Source organism: Bombus vosnesenskii, unplaced genomic scaffold (assembly GCF_011952255.1).
Source record: "Bombus vosnesenskii isolate JDL3184/JDL3185 unplaced genomic scaffold, Bvos_JDL3184-5_v1.1 scf7180000016262, whole genome shotgun sequence".
NCBI classification, from domain to species: domain Eukaryota; kingdom Metazoa; phylum Arthropoda; class Insecta; order Hymenoptera; family Apidae; genus Bombus; species Bombus vosnesenskii.
In genome coordinates this window covers 943550-967128 of record NW_022884331.1, presented here as the reverse complement: position 1 = coordinate 967128, position 23579 = coordinate 943550, and the positions used below count along the sequence as shown (strand labels likewise).

General features: G+C 30.7%; 4 protein-coding genes across 6 annotated transcripts; 2 read left to right on the top strand and 2 right to left on the bottom strand.

Moving 5' to 3' along the window:
• The first annotated feature begins 167 nt into the window (after nt 1-167).
• LOC117241936 (tumor necrosis factor alpha-induced protein 8-like protein) lies at nt 168-12148 on the top strand. Of its 2 annotated transcripts, none has more exons than XM_033508226.1 (5): nt 168-295; nt 374-524; nt 9064-9142; nt 10277-10548; nt 10643-12148. In XM_033508226.1, the coding sequence occupies exons 3-5, from the start codon at nt 9085-9087 to the stop codon at nt 10994-10996; spliced, it is 684 nt and encodes a 227-aa protein (XP_033364117.1). In that variant the 5' UTR covers nt 168-295; nt 374-524; nt 9064-9084; the 3' UTR covers nt 10997-12148. The 2 variants fall into 2 exon arrangements, with proteins under 2 accessions (XP_033364117.1, XP_033364118.1); XM_033508227.1 differs by adding an exon at nt 9325-9426 and having other exon boundaries at nt 195-524.
• A 3330-nt stretch (nt 12149-15478) lies between these two features.
• LOC117241949 (DDB1- and CUL4-associated factor 12) lies at nt 15479-18511 on the bottom strand. Its single transcript, XM_033508251.1, has 7 exons — nt 18130-18511; nt 17782-17999; nt 17219-17674; nt 16887-17117; nt 16531-16815; nt 16277-16442; nt 15479-15810 (listed from the first exon to the last, which is right to left on the bottom strand). The coding sequence occupies exons 2-7, from the start codon at nt 17865-17867 to the stop codon at nt 15655-15657; spliced, it is 1380 nt and encodes a 459-aa protein (XP_033364142.1). The 5' UTR covers nt 17868-17999; nt 18130-18511; the 3' UTR covers nt 15479-15654.
• Nucleotides 18512-18513: 2 nt separating this feature from the next.
• Nucleotides 18514-20724, top strand: LOC117241948 (U3 small nucleolar RNA-associated protein 15 homolog). Its single transcript, XM_033508250.1, has 5 exons — nt 18514-18693; nt 18899-19481; nt 19577-19797; nt 19904-20339; nt 20431-20724. Exons 1-5 carry the CDS (start codon nt 18604-18606, stop codon nt 20664-20666), a joined length of 1566 nt encoding a protein of 521 aa, XP_033364141.1. The 5' UTR covers nt 18514-18603; the 3' UTR covers nt 20667-20724.
• A 102-nt stretch (nt 20725-20826) lies between these two features.
• LOC117241950 (tubulin-specific chaperone A-like) lies at nt 20827-23316 on the bottom strand. Of its 2 annotated transcripts, XM_033508252.1 has the most exons (4): nt 23247-23267; nt 21454-22711; nt 21176-21380; nt 20827-21107 (listed from the first exon to the last, which is right to left on the bottom strand). In XM_033508252.1, the coding sequence occupies exons 2-4, from the start codon at nt 22286-22288 to the stop codon at nt 20984-20986; spliced, it is 1164 nt and encodes a 387-aa protein (XP_033364143.1). In that variant the 5' UTR covers nt 22289-22711; nt 23247-23267; the 3' UTR covers nt 20827-20983. The 2 variants fall into 2 exon arrangements, with proteins under 2 accessions (XP_033364143.1, XP_033364144.1); XM_033508253.1 differs by lacking the exons at nt 20827-21107; nt 21176-21380 and having other exon boundaries at nt 22134-22711; nt 22985-23316.
• Nucleotides 23317-23579: the final 263 nt, after the last annotated feature.

Below are 23579 nucleotides of genomic sequence, written 5' to 3'. Positions count from 1 at the left end.
ATGCTTCATCCAAAAAAGCATTGTATTATATTGTATCGTTAAATGAAGAAGTTTCGTGGTCAGATCCCGTTCTTTCATATTCACAATGACACCGTCGATGAATGAGCGCGTACTGCAAAGGAGAAAACTCCTTAACACTGCGAAGTTGCCCGAGCGTAGATGCCACATGCGCCCCACCTCGCGGAGCGATGATTCCATGGTAACCGGGGTGGGTTCGCAGACCACAACAGACGACGTTCGTTCGTTCAGTCGAATAGACTGTGAGACTTGAGAAGAGAGTGTTCTATCTTTGCCGGTGTGATTTCTCGTTTTTTTTTTCGCATACATGTGTATTGTGTTCAATTACGTCTAGTTCGATAAAATATTTTTAAAGGTTCATCATACCGGTGGAATCTCTAACGCGCACGAAAACAAAGTGGAACGCAAACAAAACAATAGAACAATATCTATTCTACGGTTGTTGGAAAAGAGAAACTTCATTGTCAAGTGTTGGGGTCGCATTCGCGGCCCAGGCATCAGCAGAGGTTAGTGCGCGTCTAAAATTTAAATTAATTTGGTATGAACAAGACTGCTTCTTTACAGTCAAGAATGGAATCGCTAAACGATCGTTCAAACATACATAATTCAGGACAAACGTATTTACCGTCGGGTAATGCGCGTGATCGAAGAGAGTTTGTTCGATATAAAATTCATTTTTAAATTCTATACTTAATTTTAATAGTATTTCTTTTTAAGTTATTTATTTACATTTAAATTACTTTTTATTCTGTGAGGTCGTTAAAATTTGATATTTCACATCGTCATTTCGTGATGATATCATGTTGGAAGTTAACTTCCATCAAAATAAAAAGAGCGGAAAAAGTTCACAGTATAATAATACATATATGTACTTAAAGATAAATAGAAACTTGGGAACTTACGAAACCACAGTTGGCGTATAACTCGCGGAAACGGAAAAGAGAATAGTTCTCGTACCATCACTCTTATCATGACATTGAGTCACGTGAAAAGGAAAGTATACACAACACGATGGAAACTGAATTTCGCAAAACCGACGAGTCCGTTTAATTGCGTCAGTTAGTCGTGGCTGAATAGATGCATGTAACTTAATTCCGTATGTGCATTTATCACCGTGTAAGTGACGGGTACCAAGAGGAGTAACAGAGTAATACAAAAACATTGTGTATATTTAGAAAATAACGTCCAAAGCTTGTCCAAGGTATCGCGAATTAATCGATTATCAGTATAGCGTGAAATTTTCCACAGTATACGATTTTCATCCACGCAATCGTGCATATCCGAAGGCAAACAGAAAAGGGGGATAGAAATATGGGGTAAACATCTTTTTCGGCTCAATGTAAATCGCGCTATAACGTAAATGAACCGTCTAGTCTACGGAATGTGAGCCTGTAAAGGCAACCTTAACAAGTAACCGTGCAATGAATGAGACTGTTGTACAACGGGCGTTCACCGTTCTGTTTCTAATTAATACCAGCACAATAGTATGGTTTTTCGCCAGTTATTTTTATCTCCGCAAATCCGTCTGATATGTGCGCTCTCGATGACTGCGACAACTTCATTTGCGGTACTTAACCAGCTGATTCGCGTTTCATCAATCAATCAATTTGCCTGAATTATGGGTTAGGTGCATATACAGTACTGTGCAAAAGTCTTAGACCATTTTATGTAGAAATACCAGACTAGAATACTTGATGTTATTTGCATTTTATTATCATTTTTTAGAGAATCCAAGAATCTAAGTAATTTATGAAATACTTATTAAATTGAGGTAATTAATATTTTATGACGTCTCTTTTTACTATCTCATAATTTTTTAATTCTGCAATCCTCTGTTCAGTTTTTCTTAAGATTGAATCCCACTTTTTAATTTCGTTGACGTTATGTACCCCATACGTATTTTATAATGCGTTCTAATGCGTTATATGTTCCGTACACTTTTATTCGGTTAAAATTTGAACTATGTTTTATATTGAAGAATAATTAAGGTAACTATTTATGTTAAGAATGATGGATTTATTCACGATGTGCGACAGGTTGTAATTTGAAATTTCAATGCTATACGTATAGGATCAACTGTATCTTCAACCTTGAATAAGCTATCTGCTTAAAACAGAGGCAGCGATGAAAATATGTCCCTCCTAGAGCTCTGAAGGACACAACATTAATTTTGTTCTTCCTTTTTCATTATATGCATCTTGTACATTCTTCCAAGAGAGATCATAAAATTTCATATCCTATTTGTTTTGTCACGTAATAAAATATTTTCTAACATTGAATATTTTTATAGATTTCATAATATATATCTTTTTCGATTGCAAATATATGCAAGTATATAAACGGATACGGATGAATGAAATTGAGAATGAAACGATTTTTTTAGATTTTTGATAATCCAGTTCATTATCTAATTCTATTTAAAATTGCTTAAAAGCAGTCGCACAGTTTAAAGGAGCTAAAATAAAAAACTTATATATTTCAAAAATAGATATAATATAATATCTAAAATAATCACTGCACAAAAATTACTTACCAATTCTACATATAAAAATATCCTTCTCACATATTTGTACATTATGAATCGTATATTTAATTCTATTTAAAATTATTTCAAAATACGCATATGATCTAAAGCTCAGATAAAATACTCTTCTCACATACCTACACGTCGAATCAAATACGTTTGAATATCGAGAAAAGTCGATATCGCGAGGACATAGTCCCGCGCTCGTTAAGATCGTCGAAGGATTACAATTGAGATTCGCTCGGCAGATAGGATAAAAAGTTGAAATTGGATACGATTCCGTGAGAGAATCTTGCGTGTGCAATCGGCGGGATCGATATCCAAAAACGACCGCTACAGGCTACAAGTTAGCCAGGCAGGAACGTGGACCTCTCGAAAGTCGTATTTAACAGACGAACGCGTGACCTTTGTGGATAGAGTATAATCCTTCTCGTAACTTTGTCCATGTGAGCACGTGCGCACCGCGTTGTGTACGACATGTGCGTTCGTGCACACACATGAAGCTGAACACATCGATCGAAGGGCAGGTGGTGGGTATATTCTCAGACAAGATGCTCAGTTTAACAAGGAGGTTCGTGCCAGTTGCACAGCTGTCGGTGTGACAGCTGCATCTTTCGAAATAAAAAGAAAAACGTTAAGGAAATTGAGGGTTGGGAAGAAGACGAACGTTGCCACTCGATTTGAAATCGTTTGATGATTCGTTATTTTCAATTGTTGAAAAAAATAAATTGCAGTATTACTTGATTTGATTGATCTCTTTATGTGATGCTTTGCCTGATGAAATATACTTTTTAGTTTAATCGAATTAGTTACATATACACATATATTAGAATATCATTTACATGAATTTATCGGAGCGTAAACAGTTTATATAATTGAAGTTTATATAATAAGAATCCGCTGATTCCGCTTATTTTCTATGATACGATAGTTCACGTTCAGACATGTGGATTCAATCGACTAAAATTTCGTTTAAATAAATGCAGTGTATACGTACTATATAAAAAAGTAACGTTAAAGAAATCGAGGGTTAGGAAATTGCCACTTGATTTGAAATCGTTCGACCATTCGTTACTTTCAATTATGAAAAAACAAAAACAAAAAATAAATAAATTGGAGTAACGCTTGATTCGATACCTCTACATAATGTTTTGTGATGAAATACACTTTTCAATCTCATCAAATTAGTTATATACATATGTATATGTAGTAGAATTGCGCTTACATAAATTTATCGGAAGTCAAATAGTTTATATAATTGGAGTTCGTGTAATAGAATGATTCTCGTTCATATAACAGTTCACGTTCAGATAAATGGATTTAACCGACAGAAATTCATATAATCGGATAATTGAACTAACGTTCAAATAAATGGGCTTGATATAAGTGACGTTATATAAACGTATGGAAATATCATATAAACGTAAAGGAAATAACGAAGTGGAAAGAAAATGAAGATTGACTTTCCATTCGAAATTATATTGCGACTATTCATTACTTCCAACTATTGAAAAAACTAAATTGGAATCAAATTAATGATAATGGAATACATTTTTTAATTCCATCAAACTAAGTACGTTATTGTCTCACTTGTAAGGGAAATGATGGTTCGATGATGATAACGACGGTTTAATAACTCGAATCGTTGAAGATATAAGTCAACATAGGAGACTCATTGGATTATTATTCTTATTTGGAAAATCCCTCCGTTTCGTAAACTTAATTACATGTGACGCTGTTATCAAAACTGTCATGAAGAAAGAGTGACAGATCATTTGCGCTCCAAAATCGTTTGACGAGGGTACCGACAATTCCATTACCCGAATTGCTGAACAAACAAATTAAAACGAATTAACTATTTCCACGTGGACTGTTCTAATTTAGAAGGTTTCTAAACTTCACAAATCTAAGAAACACATAATGCGATATATGAATTTCAACGATTCGTTGCTTCAAGCATTTAGAAATATAAGTTTACTATAATTAAGTATAGGGTAAATATCGATATAATCGCATGCGAAAATTGTTAAGGAAATTGAAGATGGAGAAGAAATTGCAGATCATTATTACTTAATAAAGACAACAGCGATAAGCTTAACAAAATAATAATCATTCGTCAAGAATATAAAAGTCCATCCTTTTGAAAGAAATAATGAAACGTTTCCAATTGAGTTTTTCCGCACCGTCATAATTCTTTAATTTTATAGATTCGATCACGTGTGAAATTGCCTCTCTAGATTCAGATACAGTTATTCAATACGACGCAATGCGAACAAAATTGCCTGCAAAGTTCAATTTGCAAGCTGGCAAGAAACGAGAGTGTCGCGTGCACACACGACGTGTACATGTTCTTGACGTTAAAAATAATGTTCGTGCATACGTTAGAAAATTGTGGGCTGTTAGGTCCTATCCTTCGACACATCGCGATAGAACGAAGCAGATAACTAATTATAGAAATGACGAACCTCCAGCCTACTCGGAAATATACCTGCAGTTCACCTGTTTATCTACACTTTTTAACTTCTTTACGAAATTATTGTCTCTATTTCGCATTAGCTTAAAACATGAAACCACGAAGAATTCACTTCTGTCATCTAAATATTTTAAATAAATAATTTAAATAATCGTATAACTTTTCGAAAGAAGACTATACTATAAAATAGTTATTTTAATATCTTCTGTTAAATTTCATTTTAGCAATAATTTTTGTGTATTTATATACAGTTTTATTCATTATTCAAGTAATCATGATTATTAGTTGTATCAGTAAGATAACACAGTTCAGAAATGCATTAGTCAGCAATGATTCATCGCGGAAACCAGATTTATTGTATAGATATTTAATGTTCGAGCGAAGCAAGAAAACGAAATTACAGAAAATTTCATGGAGCCACCGATCTGACACGAATGAAGATCAGAATAGAATCTTTGACCTGTTTTTAAAGCGCTACCGGAAACTATAAACTCCGTATCGTATCTCTTGTCTCATTTTATGCGAGTTATGGCACAACACTGTACAAATATATGCTACCGTTAAAAAATATCCCCAGACACTTGCTCACCTTTGACAAGGTGTATTTTAATTTAACTTGTAGATAAATTATGGATAAATCGAATTTCAAGGACTTTAATATTTATAATCGTCGTAACTACATATAATATAATATCGTTGTTTTAATTAAATTGTTTTTCAGAAGCCAAAGTACAATAATAAAGCCGGAGTTTGTTATCATCACGCGTTTACAGAATTACAAATAAAAATGATGTATTGATAGATAAGGACTACGTTCTGTATTATTATTTTGTTATTACGACGTGATATAATTGGTTTTAGATAACTACTAGACATACAATTAGATATTGATCTCTGCAAGTGTGAAGCAAGTTACGGAAAAGTTATTTATCCCCATATTATATACATAGTCTCTAAATTACACATTGATAAGAAAAGTTTTTCTAAACCTATATCGTAATTAATTATCGAATTTAAAAGATTGAAAATTGTTTCGAGCAAAATGTAGTTTCTTTTTTTTCCGGGTCGTTGTTCCAATAAAAGAAAGTGGATCACTTTAGAAAATGTATTCCAATTATAGAGATCTTCTGATCAAAACAAAATACGTAGCTAGTTTGTACCGATGAAAGAATTTGTGGACCGTGCACCTTGAAATTTGACGATGTCAATAGCGAATAATGCGCTTAATATGGATACTCGACAACCGCCTAATGGCGCGCTAGTAACTCGATCTATTGTAGTTAGGAAACGACCAAGCAAAGAGAGCGAAAGTTCTGCGAGCGATCGATCATTTGTTTTAGTCGTACGACTTTACGGTGTTTCCCAGCAGGACAATACATCAATTAAATCCTTTCAACTGGAATTTAATTTCCTGCTTTAGAATTGTATTGAATAGATTACATATTGTCTGATACACATTAGTTGGGTAGTTTTATCTATACTATACATATATGTATGTACCTAAAAAATCATTTAAGAGTTATCTAAAAATTATTTAAAAAATAACTATAAGAATTTATCTATAAATTATCTAAAATTACTTACATAGTATTTTAGATAAGAAAACTAGTTTATGATTAAATTATTTCTTTTAGATAGAAACAATATTGTTGAAGTCGGTCTTGAAGGGATTAAATATCATTTCAAATCTGTTATTTGCGTGTAATGCTTTTACTTGTATAAAATATTTTATTTTGTTTTACTTCAAACTACCGTGTACTAATTCTTGCATATCGCAAATATCGTTCGATAGTGTTTAAGCGGTACGAACGATTTAGGATACGACTGGAATAGGACTCTCGTTTCAGTATGATCTACTACCTCATAAATCAAGTATATTCACCAAAAGAGTTACAAATTTTATTGGTTTATTTCGAAATTCAATAATTTCATTGGTTAAATGCTTCTAATAGAATTTGCGCACAATACTAGCTGCTAAACATACGATAATGAATTATTCTTATTAGAATTAATCAGGATTAGTTGGATGAATCAATCACGATAAATTTAGATATGTTACCTTTGACGTTTTAAAGTAATTGAGTACCATCCCTAAAGCGAAACCTCAATTTATTTATTACACTTCCGTGTAATTAATGTTCCCACTTTAAGAGCCACTCTATTATCCAGACCTTTTTCTTTTTTGCCTTAATTGCTTATTTTTATGTAACACTGTTCATATAATTATATAATATTACATTACTTTTGTAAAATTATAATTGCAGTATTTATCTAATAGTTTGTGCTTTATCGCTGCCGTCTAAGTAATTGAAAAATTTAATAAAGGTTGGATTTGTTATGAATCCACGATTTTCGATCGATACAAAAAATATCTACTTGGGTTCTCATGCACAATTGAACTAATATTATCGATGAAATTACAAGTTATCAATAGATTATCAATTTTAAATTATTAATCTTCATAATAAAATAATAAAGAAATTTTATAAATTACGAATTATTTGATTGCCCTATTTGACATAAAACTATAAAATTATATAAAAGAAGCTTATAACTTACAACGTACAGCTTGCAATTTAACGATTCATTAATATTTTTAATTAATAAATCATTTTGTGAAAAGATGTTGACACAATGTGGTTTCTTAGATTTTTTTATCATATATGAACTTAGTAGATGACAATACATTTAATCTGAACGATCATCCTGACGATCATAGATCGAATCACGCGCGTGAGTATTTCCAGCGTTTCGATAACTCGAGTGCGTTTAAAAACGTTTCGGACGTTCTCGAATATCTTAAGATCAGTCGAATGCTCGAAAATCTTGAAAATTCGCATTCGGGTAAAATGATAGGGAATTTTGAGGTACTCTAATACTCGATCGATATCGATATTTGTCATGTTCTCGAAATACATATCGATCTAACCGTATCGAGACTAGGTAATATCCCGTAGCGCGCATCCATTTGCCCCTATTACGTCGATAAACGAGAATGAGAGTCTCTGGCTTGCCTTGACGCTCCTTACAAATCGATCCAACTTCCATACAACTATACCTCTTCGATATAAACGTCTATATGTGTGTGTATATACATATATGATTATACCTCGCGACGACAAACCACACGCACATTACGTTCCATTTCCAGTGTATCGGGTTTGACCTCAGTTATTGACATAAATTACACGAATGAGGGAGCATGTATGCTGCAACCTATTTAATTCTTTGCCCTCCACCAACTTGCACCGATCGTTTGTTTTCTTTTCTTTCTATTCTTCTGCTCCATTCTTAACTATTTTGTAATGGTAATTTAATTCTATAATGATAATTTGATCCTGAAATAAAGAATTGGAGCCTAACGGTGAAATTTTATGGAGATAATTGGAAAACAGGGGTAACTTTTTTTTTCACGAAATCCTTATAATTACTGAATTGTATCGGTTTATCTGCAATATTGAATACACTATAGGTACTTGAATTAATTCAATGTTTATTTCATTGCAGTTTCAATTAAAATTTTTATAGATTGGAAAGTACGTGAGTTTTAAGAATTTTTGTGAAACTTTGAAATACCAAATAACAGTTATAAGTTTCTGACTGAATTTAAAATAACATCTTCGTTTAGCTAGACAGTTTCGCTTCTATTGCAAGTATGTACATACATGTGGGTGGTTGATGACACGCGTGGCACGGAATGCGTGTTGATGTTACTTTAAAGACAGAGCATGTATATTGAATAATAAATAATAATAATGTTCCTATTTCTCAATCTGCTAACGTCTGTTAACAATCTGTCTCAATCTGTTAACGTCTGTTAGGCACCTCTTATTTTCAAATGAAAGCAATGCTTATAAAGATTAAATGACAAACAAATATAAATATATATAATAGAATGCAATATAAATATTATAATAGAAATATATTGTTATTCTAAACATAAAAAAAATATATTACAATTTCAAAAAACCCATAACTCGCTTTAAGTATGAAACTATTTCTCACCAACTCACATGTTCTTTACGAACATAAAAATGTGTTTTTTCAGGTGGCGTGGGGGACGGCAGTGATGGAATTGCAGAGCTGGCTGCTCTATCATCTTGTAGCTGTAACCGACTGCAATCAAGGTATACAAATGTTAACTGTACGATGCTCTGATTCGTTCCCATGAATAAGAACACACGCATTTGCACAACGCGCGCAACATCATTTTATTATGTGTTGCCATATTTAATTTATTTGACATAATATCGTTTTATGTATATGTTTTGCTAAATATTGATTCATTTTACATCCTTGCTTATTTTAGTTACTTTTGCCTGAGTTTCGACCGTGCTCACAGAACACTTCTTTATTTCATTCACAATCCCGTTATCGCCTAGAGGAAACAGCGGTCTACCAATGTTTGATGGTAAGTTCTGATCATACACACATTATAATGCAAACTATCATTTTTACTATTTTCGTCTGGATAAATCAATAAGATATCACATTTTATGTTATTTTAACTAGTATATATATATACTAGTGTAGTAGTGTACTAGTATATAAATGTATATATATACATACATACATACATATACATACATTGGTACAGAGTATATTGAAGTAGTTGAAAAATTTCTAACATAAATTCTATGAGACAAAAGAAGGAAAAAGATTGCATAGACATGATTTGAAAACGATATAGGTTTCACTTTTTTAATATACATTTGGATGTAATTTGTTGAATATTATTGTAAATTTTTTGTCATATTATTTTTTATTGCATTATTTATTATGAATGTCTTATTATTATATTTCACTCTAAGAAAATATGGTTCCCAACATTACATGTATATACATGATGTTTATTAAGCCATATCAATCTGAACTGAACTGATCAAACTGAAATTAATAATATATTAATAATATTTATTGTATAATTGGGTATAATTTGTAAACAAAATACTTTATCTTTGTGTTATGAAAATGTGTACATTTTGTGCATAACAGTGCCTCATAATTCTCTTAGATAAGTTTCATAAGCTGTTACAAGTACATACATGTATTAAATCTCGTAAGAAACTTTTTTAGTATTTAATATAAATTCGTACTTTCATACCGCTTCAATACATAGAACAGTTAACTTATAGACTAACTTTCCTAATGCACCCTTTGTACTATTTTCACAAGTCGATCTTTTCATGCAACAAAAGGATCATTATTCAACCCCATATCTCCCCGAGCAGATGGTACAGCGTTTGCAATTTTTTCCCCAGTGATGCAGTCGGCGACTACATTGAACGGCGGATCTTATCCCGCCGGGGGCACCGGAAGCCGCGCTCGTGATTTAGGTCTTCGTGCACAAAAAAAACTCCTCGGCAGAGTCGTATCTACAGGGGCCGGAAGATCATTGCTGATAGATGACGCCACTACGTCACTTTTGGACAATCTGTATAAGCTTATGGAAAGAGCCGCGAAAACCAATTCTAATTTAGACAAGAAACAGCCTGAAAAGGTTTTAAAGAATATCGTTAAATTATCCATTAAGGTACTTGTCTCTCTCTCTCGATGATTGCTGTGACATAGATATGCAAAGTAATCGCGATTTTATTTCTCATATTCGTTAAATACTTTCATTTTAGGTGGGTCTCCTACAACGTAATCAACAATTAAACGCCACCGACGACGCGAAACTCGTGGAAATAAGAACTGCCCTTAGAGCTGTAGCAATGTCTGTGGTCTCGTTTTACGAATTGGAATTCAGTTTCGATCGGGCGTACTTAATCAAATCGTTAGAACGATGCAGAACCGCGATACAGGCACTCATAAAGCCACATCTCACAGACAAGTCTCAAGATCGGTGTGATCAAGTGTTCGATTTCTTAACGCATTCCGACTTCTTGGACTCCGTTTTTAGACAGGATTCGGAACACAGATCTATCCTCGGAATGCTAGTTAGTGATATAAATAAGGCCTTAGATGCTGGGCATCTTTGATTCCTTTTTAAACATGACTGCGCTTTCGTGACTAACGGGGAGCATGAACGAAAATTACCAAGATAATTAAGGGAGGATAATAACTCTTCTCCCTGATTATTTTTTAGAAAGAAGAAAGCAAAGGAAAAGAAAGAAGTGTACGTGTGATACCAGTTATTTGCGATCGCCTGTGTAAGAAAAGATAATGATAAATATGTTTTCGACGCGAGAAAGGCTTTTGAAATATAATGTTTGTCGTGAGAATCGATCGATTTCACACAGTAGTGCTCACCAATTTATGCAATAATTGTGAAATACTCTATTTATTTTCAGAATGTATATTGTTACGATCAGTGTATATTTATTTACGAGACTTGTGCGTTAGAATATCAATTGTCAATCTATACCAAAAAAAAAAAAAAAGAAATGAGCTTATTTATGCCCCAAGATGGGTTTATAGTAATTACGGTAGAAACTACTTTGTTAATCCCGACAAAATAGCACGTAAAAGAAGCAATCTGTCATCGCTAAGGACGCACTGACAGAGATATGTGCTCCAAAGATATCCTTTTGAAGGTATAATCTTTCACTCGTCAAAGAGCTATATTCTGATACTCTGACATATCGACGAGTGTATCTATAAAGACGGATTGCCCTCCGTTTTTACTCACATAATGCGCATCTATACATTTTCGGCACACAAAATAAATACAACATATCTAATATAGTCATGACAAAGCCTCGATAATTAAATTGAACATTTACATTACATGTACTACAAGTATGTTGCAGTGTCGCGTGTTTTGTATACATTATACACTCTTTACACGTTGTTTGTGATGATTCTAAGCGAAATAAAAATCTTGTATTGATATATATATATATATCATATATATATATATATATATATATATATATATATATATAACATTAATAAATTATTTGTAATGAGACAAGTCTCTCTCTTTCTCTTAATATTCACTTTAGTGCGACTAAAGAAGAAAAAACTGATAAACGCAATTGTGATTAATGATTTGACATATTTATTTACATAGATTATTTAATGCACACACGCGCACGCACACATATAAAATTAGTGCAATTTGTTCACCAATCAAGTAGCACTGCCTGTACGAAATATTTAGTATTTAATATATTAAATAAAAGTACGGAGAAAAAGTAACGCAGCTTGATAATATAATTTATTCTAGGAAAATGTATATATTTACTTATAATTGTTACAATATTTTAATTAGCAACAAAAAACAAGGATAATCTAGTTGTAGTTTATGAGAAATTTTTATACATATATTAATTGCACTGGATATTTTTTTAACAATAAAGAACGCAAGTTTTTTTTTAACAAAATTTTGAATGAGCTTATAAGCAATTTATATATTGTCCGCATATACTTAACGTAAGTCATAAATAATTTTTGAAAGGACGTTTTGCTACAGATCTAACAAAAACACAACCATACAGAATAGTATATGATAAACTTATGATCTTATAATACAAAAAAAGAATACATTATACACGTGATACATTTTACAGAAAAAAAGATCGATGAAAATCGGAAAAAATTATTAAGAAATATAAGAACAGTTGTAGAGGTTACTATAATATATAATATTTTCTCAAATCTTTTTCGTGATATTCATTTAATAAATATGATATACGAAAAAATGTTTTCTGATACAGTGATGCAGTGATTGTACCTGTACAAAACTTTTTTGTAACTTATACATATAGTTTAAGTATAAAAATTATTTATTTATACTGTTTCTATTGCATTATTTTAGTTAAAATACACGATACTTAGATTTGTTTCGCTTAAGTGACGTTAGTATGAAAATTAGGACGTTTTAACATGGACAATAGTTGCTCAATGTTACTTAAAAATTTTATATGAAAAACAGTGAACTTTATGAATCACATTTAATAATCACTGCTAAAACGTATATCCCGAAATACACGAAATTATTACAGAAACAAAATTATTAGTAGTTTGTAGCATTGTTTCATAATATTTTGTTTGTAGTATTTGTAGTAAAAGTACATATTGATAATCGTGTTAAAATGTATTCAATGTATTCGTTCATTATGCATAATCATATACATGTCGTACAGTCTAATCATGAATGTATAAATACAACACACATTTTTATTTATTATGTAATGCAATGACTTTATGAATGACTATATGCCAGCAATTTATAATTTGTTAATGTAAAAACACACAGAATATAGTTTGGTGACATATATTCATTGTGATATATTAGTAATTCAATTACTTATTGTTTACATGTCAACAATTTCTTGATCTGTTAGTTCTATCCTAAGTATTGAAAATGCACTTGCATCGTTTTATACCATCAACAAATTTAAAATATATCTAACAGTGACAAACATAATGGTGAACTTACTTCATCACTTAAGACTTAAGTACACCAAAATTCGACCAAAAATCAAATATAAGTCTGTTTACAATCAAATGTGTAATGTAGTTATGCACAATTAACATCATTATAATAATACTTCATTCAATAAAAGTACAGTCTGTCTTACAAGAGTATATAGACTTAGACGATATTTATGAAAATTAATATCTGATGAAGAATAAGTTTTAATAAACTCAATACAATCATTTTCTCCATTACATGTTAATTTAAAGTTTCTCAGATTCGTTCGTGTTGCTGAAAAGAACAGAGCTTTTCGAGATGAAGTGTTTTATATGTAAAACAATTTGATACGATCATCCTGTGTTTTCATCCAAAGGAACAGAAAATGAATTTTGTAAGTACAACTAAATACTTGCATAACTCTTCATAGTTCGTTAAGAAATGGATACAATATTATAAAAACACAAGAAAGACATAATGATTTATCAATTTTTTCTAAAAATTCAACACTGTTAATGCATAAGTGACAAGCTTCTTATGTAAACAAAAAGTCTATTATGAAGTATAAACTCCAAGGAAATTGTCTTTTAACATTCACAGCTTTAGTTCATCGCTTTTGAAAAATATACACTTTTGTCTCACATGCCAAGATGATGTCAAAGAGAATAATCACTAGGGGAATAGAACCTATTATATATGAAATAAATGCGTATTAACATTTTAGATGGATTTTTGACAAATATCTTTGCAGAGGTATTGTTAACTCTTATAGAACAGACTGTAGTTTGTTCAAATACATTTTTTGAATTGTATACAAGAAACACATTAATCGTAGGTTGTGTACCATTATTTGTAACTGCAAATATGCACTGCTGATGTTTTTTAATACCTTTGTATCATAAAATGTACAATATATGAATAATCAATTTGATTGAATTTGAGCAATTACAATTTAAAATATTTCCACTGTATCTTTGCATATGTAAAATACAAATTGTTATAATTAATAGATTTTAAATTTTATATTTATAATATTATTAACAAAAAATGATATAAAGAAATCAATATTTCAATATTTAAATAAATCAATATTTGGAAGATAATAAACTAAATATATATTTTTTAATTTTATTTAACAAAACGATTGATTCTTTTCATTTAACAATTGCCATGCACACTTAAAAGATATTGCTTTCTAATCCATGCATTGATTAAAATTATATATGTTTCACATTCTATTATGTAATACAGAAATACATTATAAAGGCTTTAATAGATATTGTTTTTCTAAAATAAGTTTTTTTATAACAAATATTCATTGTATATTGTTCTACTAAGGCCAGTATTAAAATTTCAACTTGATAGATTGCATCTGAGAAACTTAATGTTCATTGCAGTGTTATTCGTTGATTATTTTTTAAATTTTCATTTCTATTGTACTGATGTAGAAATGTACAACACAGATTAAAGTGCTTTTAAAAATCACACTGTATGCAGATGATATAAAGATTTAAATTAGTGATCACAATTTTTAAAGTACTTCAATATTCACTGGTATGATTTTTTTATGAAAGATTTTCATGCAATAATTTGTTCAATATCATATATAGTAAAAAATACTAGAGCATAATTTCATACTAAAAGACGACATTAGTTTAACAACTTTACAATAAGATGGTAATAAACTCGTAAAATAAGTCACCTATGAAATAAATCAATCGTAGGATTATTGTTTACCATGTGTTAATTTTAAATTACACAACAATGATATTTTACATAGTACATTGAATTTGGCTCTTTCCACATTGCATACAAACATGCTGATATAGTTGATTAATAAGAGACAATTCAATCAAATTCACTTTCAGGATTAAATATATGATTGAAATGATAAAAAATTGGATATCTTTATTTTTATCACTTATTTCTTCAGGCAGTCAAGATATATACACCTTTAATTATAAAATGCTCTTATTATCTTTCCCTGCTTTCTCATTTGTTCATAAAGTATCAAAATTTTTGAAAAGTGTATATTGGTATCTTAAAATTTTAATACATAAATAAAATTTTTTGTTTAGTTCATTAGATAATAAAATCGAAAAGGAGTAAAATTATACAAACATAAAAATAAAAGATGATAATGACCAGAAAAGGTTTCTTAAGTCTAGGTTGGGTGTATATACCTCCTGAGGTAAAATTTTAATAATGTTTAGTTAAATGTACAACTTATTACTTACGTAAAAGTCAATGCAGTTCTTTAATTAATTAAAATTAACTTTATTGCCATAATCCTGCGTAGTTACCATATAGATTTACGGGAAGAGGTCCACCAGCTGTGAATAATCGAGTTCCTGATCCATCATAGCAATGAGTATATATAGCAGGTGTATATTTCACATTTTGAAATCCATCTATGTACTCTTCATCAGGAAACTAAAATTATCATGAAAATAAATATTATATTTACACAAAAATGATCAACTTCAATATACATACACACAAAATAGATGTCCTAGCGAGAATCTAAAATCTCTAATACCCGACGTTTCAGTCATATAGTCACCCATAAGTATACTCGAAATATGTTTCAAGATAAATGTTACTCGATACAACCATAGACCAAAAATGTTTGTATTAGACTATTGTCTAAAAGTAAAAGTTGTAGACTTTTGATTAAGATTTAATAATATGTAAAATTCTAAAACATTATAAAATTCGAAAACTCCAGTTTGCGATTATATTAAACAATATTTATTTCAAAACGTGCTTCGGCTATTTGAAATTTGGGAAATTTCTTGATGTTCTTATGTCACGAGATACTCTCGGGATTCCTGATCCTGTAAAAGAATTCCTAACCCGATATTTTCGAGTTTTCTGTATATTCCTAAACAGAACATACCACATATCCCTTTGATGCTTTTAATACAACAATTCTGTTAGAATTAATTGAAGACTCGAGATACTTTTGAGCTCTCACATCATAAAAGAACATCATTCCTAAGCCTGTTCCAATTGTTAAAACGGAACCTTGAAAACTAACTGATCGGATTCCACAACCGCTATACCTATAGAAAAGATATTATGATTTAGTATAGTTTGTGGAGATTATATACATTTTAACAAATTTGAAGAAATTAGAATTAATTCATGTACCGTGAAGGTATTCTTTTTATAGGTTGCACAGTTCTTGCATCTAAAAGTAAAGTATAAGAACGGCATCCTACGGCATAAACACCATCATCTTGTACAGCAAGGCAAACATTTTCTTGACAAACCGGTAATTTTCTAGATATTTTTTGTCTAAAAGTCTCAGCAGACCAGATGTGTATGAAATTATTCAGAGTGATAGCAGCAATTTCTTTGTAAGTTCTATTAAAGACAAGCGCACGTACTTTTTGCGCAGATCTACATTCTTTAACACATACAGGTTGAATCAACCTAATAACAATAAAACAATGTAACATGTTCACACAACATATACTTGTTACTTGTATTTTATGTAATGCAACCTGTGTGTTGGCACATCCGCTTTGTCAGGAGCTTCAGCAAGATCATTATCTATACGCCATAAAGCCATTTTGGTATCTCTAGAACCAGAAACTAAAAATTCATCATCTAGCCAACACATGTCAAAAATCCAATCTCTATGACCACCTTCTCCTACACAAACTGGATCTAATGTTGGTAGCCTATATATAGCTATTTCATTACTATTTCTTGCCCCAGTTGATAGGAGAGTTCTGTAAGTTACAATTACAAACTACAAAGTTAGTATAAATAAAAGTTATACTAACATAACTATAAATTTTAAATTTGAATACAAAATGTTTTATTCATATACCTAGAAGGATTGATTTGAACAGAATGTATACCGCATTGCTGCTCGGGAACAGCACCACCTCCTGAATTAATTTGCCTTCCATGTAGAGATGGTATTTGGTCTAATTTCTGAGTGGCTACGTCATAAACCATCAATTTGTTGCATTTTGTACCAAATACTACTTGCCTATCACTTAACCATTGAGAACAAAAGACTTTATTCATATTATTTAAGCTAACCGAATATTCTTTAAATAAATCATGAGTCAATATGTGTCGAAATCCATACTCTTGATTAATTTTTCTCACTTCTCTAGTGTTTGTCTCTCTTGCACGTACATAATCCACAAAATTAAAGGAAGTTCTTAAAAACTGTTTTCCTTCACTTACAGTCTCTGCTTCGTCATCACTTGATTCATAACATATAAAATCATCTGGTTTATCTGATTTTCGATTTCTTTCCAACCTTAAGGCTAATCTAAATTTAAAAAATTAATTTACATTATAGATTGTTCAGAATAATAATTTACGATATAAATTAGAATAGAAATTTTATAACTAATTTGTACTGTAATCTTTTTTTACCTTCTGGTACGACGTTCTTCTAAACGAGTTCCACTCGCACAAGGAGGATGTCTACCATAAACAGTCATTCGCTGTGTTTCAGCCATTATGTCACAATCTTATAATTTATTTATTAATGTATACTAGAATATTTAAATGTTCTTGCATACAAAATTTATTTACTTAGCTGGTATACAGTGAAATAATAAGAAATTATCTTGGCAGCAATTCTTCCTTGACTGAAACAGAAGTAGAGTTCCAAATTCTTTTCTTATTTTATAAAATACTATAAGTTTCCCGACCCCGAGGATTGTCGGATACGTTTATAAATATTTACACTTTTGTGATTATTTATGAGATATAACAAACCTTAATAGGACAGCAAATTGCCGAATCTATCGTGCTGTCTAAGCAAAACTTTTCGGATGAAATCGTTTCTTTTTATCAGATACATAGATTCATAATTATATAAGTTGCCCGTACTTATAGTTAATAATATGAACATCAAGGTTTCGTATTCAAATAACAGAAGGGAATAGAAAGAAAAGCCACGAAATTCATTATAAGCAAAGGGACCGTTGAAGCACTAAGCAACTAACCATCGCCATATTGAAACGAACAGCAAAACCATAGTAAATTTAACAAAGCACACTGAAATCTTCTAAACATATCGTTCGAAATATTTCTGAAATGATTATTAGAAGTTTATGTATTTAATGATTGTAACAGGGAAATAGATTCTTGAACAGTCAGGAAAATCGAACGGAACACCTTCCATCAATTGTCAACAGGAGAAGTTTACCCCCTCTACTGAATTTTATTACAGCTGACATTTTGAAAGAAATGGCGTCCTTCAAGAAGATAAATACTAAAGTATTCGCAAGACCAAACTCCGAATTTACTCCGGATAATATATATTGGAAAAAGTATAGTGTAAGTATATTGTAACAACAAAGGCAACAAAAGAAATTAAGTTTTCTATAATCATATAGTATTGTTTATTCATGATGCTCTCACGTATACAAAACTTAACCTAGAAGTAACTAGTATTTATGATTATTTATATATTATGTAAACTATTTAAGGGTATTGTGAAATTGAAATTTATAAAAATGTGATTGTGTCATTTGTTCTACAGGCTCCTGTTTTAGTTAAAGAATTTGGGCCAATCGATCATATCGATTTTTCTCCAGTAGAACCACATTATTTTGCTGTTACTTGTTCAGTCAGAGTGCAGGTATACAACCCAATTACAAAGTTGGTTATAAAAAATCTCAGTAGATTCAAAGAAGCTGCCTATGGTGGATCCTTTCGTAATGATGGCAAGCTAATCTGTGCTGGTGGTGAAGAAGCAGTAATTAGGCTCTTTGATGTCAACACAAAAAGTCTTCTTCGACTTTTTTCTGGGCACAAAGCTGCTATACATAGAACTTTCTTCACTGCAGATAATCTTCATATTGCTTCATTTTCTGATGATAAGACTGTAGCTGTTTGGGATATACCAAGTGAAAAGCAAATAATATCCTTTAATGAACATTCAGATTATATCAGAGCTGGTGCCGTTAGTCCTATTTCTAAAGACATATTATTGTCTGGTGGTTATGACAAACATATATATATGTATGATACAAGAACAAGCAAACAAATTCTTAGTGTAAACCATGAAGCTCCTGTTGAAAGTTTATTATTCTTACCCTCTGGTGGAATATTTTTATCTGCAGGTATGTTATTTTGATTTTGATAAAATATAATATTTCTTTAAAATAAAAAGGTGTTTCACATATAGATCTAATTATATTTTTCTGATTGTGAACAGGTGGGACAGAAATTCGAGTTTGGGATGCACTTGCTGGTGGCAGATTACTTGCCAAAATTACCCAACATCATAAAACTGTAACATGTTTAAAAATAGCTTCAAATGGACACAGGATTTTGTCTGGCTCATTGGATCGACATGTAAAAATTTATGACTCTGGAACATATAAAACTGTTCATTCCTTGGATTATCCAAATTCAGTTCTTAGTATAGGAATTAGTGTAAGAAAAAAATTACATTTTATATTTTTAATCATAGTATAAAACAGCATTATACTTTATATTCTTAATCACAAATCAAAAGTCTGCATGCAATTTATGATTGCAGCCAAATGATGAAACAATAGTAGCTGGTATGATTGATGGTTTAATTTCTGTGAGAAGAAGAGAGGAAGAAGTAAAAAGTGAAAAACTGCAATGTAAAAAGGTTTCATATAGACGCTCTGGAAGAAATTTACATACACCTCAAGTAGATGTTGTGGTGCATGAAGAAACGAAAGAAATTATGTCCAAACATGATACCTGTTTAAGAAAGTTCGAATATTCAAAAGCTTTAGATTGTGTCATGTCCAGTTATGTGGTAAATAAAGTACCACATGTTACGGTTGCACTTATGCAGGAACTTATTAGAAGGCAGGGCTTAAAACAAGCTCTTAGCGGTAGAGATGGCAAATCTCTTGTAAATATTCTTAAATTTCTGAATAGACATATAGGAAATATTCGATTTGGAAGAGTTTTATTATATGTAGCTAATGTATTAATGGGTATGTTGTAAATTTTTCCTTTTTATATCTACTGTTTAAAAAGCACTTGTTTCGAAAAGTATATATTTTATTCAAATTGACTTCTTAATAGATGTGTATGAAGATCATTTGGACGAACTTGCTGCAGAACCGCGAAAAATGTTTAGTATTTTAGCGGCGAAGTTAGAAGAAGAAGAGAATTTAATACTAGCATTATCAGAATTACAAGGAAAATTGCATATGATATTGTCTGCTGCGGAAAATATACTTCCTGCACCAGCGAAAGATGTCCAGGCCTTGGAACCTTCAAGTGCAGCTCAAAAAAATTTAATTTTAAGTATAGCATGAATATAATTTGATACAATATGATTTATGTATCATAATAAAAGTCTATACATACTTTTAATACGTATTTTAATAAAATTGAAACATTACACGCTTTCAGTTCTAAAAGAATATTCAAATCATGATATATTTAATTAACTGTGGGTATAAATATTTAAAATAAAGTAGACCAGAGAAGCGTTTATTTTTCTTAAATCATATCATATTTAAATGCGTATAATGTGTACTGTTTATATTTGTATAGTATAAATTATTAGACGATATCAAATTTTACTTATTTTCACAATCTAGAATCTACAATTGCATACTATGAGTTTATTTCATGAAACTTCTTTTTTTAAGCATTTTTGCCAGGCAGCAGAGGATGGCTCATCAGGCATTACCCACCCAATTGGTATTGCTGATGCATTGCTGTCTGTACTTATATACTTATCCCAAGCAGTTCTAGAAATAAAGCAGTTGTAGTAATGAAAATAGTAATAATATATAATTATGATAATAGTTACGTTTACCTTATAATAATTAGTTTGGTTAAATCTATATTATATTGATCAGATGCTATTTTTTTTCCAAATAATACTTTTTCCCATTCATCAAACAGACTCCTTTTTTGTTTTTCAATTCTTTCTTCATTATCATTTTTCAACATTAATCTTAAACCCTGTTCCTCTATAGAATACTCACGATCAAGCATCGACCATTGCTCTGTTAGTTTGGCTAAAAATATATATATATATTTACGATGTAATTGTCAGATACAGTTATCAAAATAATTATTACAAATAAATACCAATAATATTATTAAATGCTTTATCTGCTGCTGAAGATAAATGTTCCCCTCTAGCTCTGGCAATATTGGCCTTAACATTTCGCAAATTTCGCAATTCTTGTAACAATCCAAGATATTTCCTAGCATCAGTTCTTTTCCCCCTAACATCAAATAAAATCATATCAGCATCTTTACGTAAATTTTCTTCTTGCTTTTCTTTCTCTATTACAGCTTGTTCCTTCCTAATCCATGAGTCAATTTGTGCATGCATTTTTGCTCTCCTTTCCATTCTCATTAATTTCTCATTTTTCCATTTTTCCCTTTTCATTTTTTCTCTCAACCTCTTTTTCTTTCGTCTTTCTAAATCTTTTTTTAATTGATTACAAAAATTCTGATCCCTAATAGGCTCTAATAATTTAACAATTTCTTCTTTTGCTGCATTACAGATACTTATCTTCTGTTGCCATTCTTCTTCTGTTAAATGCTGGCTATTTTTAAGCTCTGCACAAATTACTTTTAACTTCTCATTTAATTTGTATGCCGATGTTATAGCATTTTTAGTTATTGCAATCTTAGATTTTTTGTAGGTATTTCTCTGGTCATTTATATTATTAGATTGATCAATTTCTAGAAGAAAATTTTCAATATCTCTTTCGTCAGCTTGTCGTCTTCCTAAGTTAATTATTGATGTAGCATTCTCATTATCAGATATAGCAGCTGAATAAACAATATTTTGATATACATTCATATTATAATTGGCATTATAAATGGACTGATCTATTGGATAAGACATATTGTAGCATGAATCCCTACAACTTTGTGTAGCATCCTCTAAACGACTTTGATTATTAAACATAATTGTTCAAAGTTACTTAATTTCTTAATTTCAAGTTATTTAATTTCAAAAAATATAATATACCTTAATACTATCACTTCCTTTACGTATGAAATGATTATTTTAACTCGTTTACAAATCTTATATTATCTTACATGAAAATATAGTTCTTTCAATTTTCGACAATATCTTAAAGAACTCAATAGGCTTTGTTTTTTTAACACATCTCCATAATTTCTCCTTCTTTGGGAAGTTGAGCTTCTGCACCTTGCAATACCTTTTCTGCTTCTATATAATCTTCAACCTCTTTTAAATCTTGTTCTGTGTCTAAAATTTTTTTAAGTTCTTCGAAAGCTTTAACAAGACGTCGTTGACAATCTGGTATCATCATGAGAGATTCTTGAAGTACTTCTTCTTGCTTTTTTATATCATAACCATCTTTATCTGTAATAAAATTAAAGCGAGATAACTATTACCCTCCAAAGAAATAGAAATAAAGTGAACTTTTTATTGCATCATCTCATGTACTGAATACATTTACAGGCATAATAATGAGTAATATATCAGTTGTTTAATCACGTAAATATTTCAGCGTATTAAATGAAAAATAAAAAAGAAGGACATGAAAATGTTTGAATAAATAACACAGCTATTGAAAGGATCGAAATAACAAAAAAATACAACAAACTTTCGACTGCATTTTTCAAGTGTTCTCACCCTGTTCCTTTAATTTTTGTATCCTTTCACGTTGCTGTGCTGCTTCTTTCTCGTAAGTGACTTTTTCTTTCGCGAGACGTTTCACAACTCCAGTCTTAATTTTTAGAGTTCTTATACGAGGATCAGACATTGTTTTAATTTAAATATTTTACCTCAGATGCAGGGAACGAAGCGTTTACAGATTAAACGAGTTTTTCCTTATAAGGTAAGATGAATAGCTATAAATGAAATGAAGAGGAACTTTGTAACGTATAGGTTATACCGATTGATAGCCGGAGACTCCTCGTCGTATTCCATTAAGTTATGTTCTTATGACATGAACTTATCGAGAATGTCGATTATTTCAATCGATTATCTAATTCACGTTTAATGTCTTTCGAATTTTGAAAAATAAAAATATTACGTTAAAATCAATTAGCGTAAAACTTACATGAAAAAAAGTGTGTTCTTCATGTTTTAAAACAAATATCTTTTGTGAGTATTAATGTATCTACTTATTGTTTTAAAAGGGGAAAGTTTTTATTTCGATTAAATTATTATTTTAACAGTTATTGTTATATTGCATGATAGAGCATTCTGCCGTTAATATTTCTAT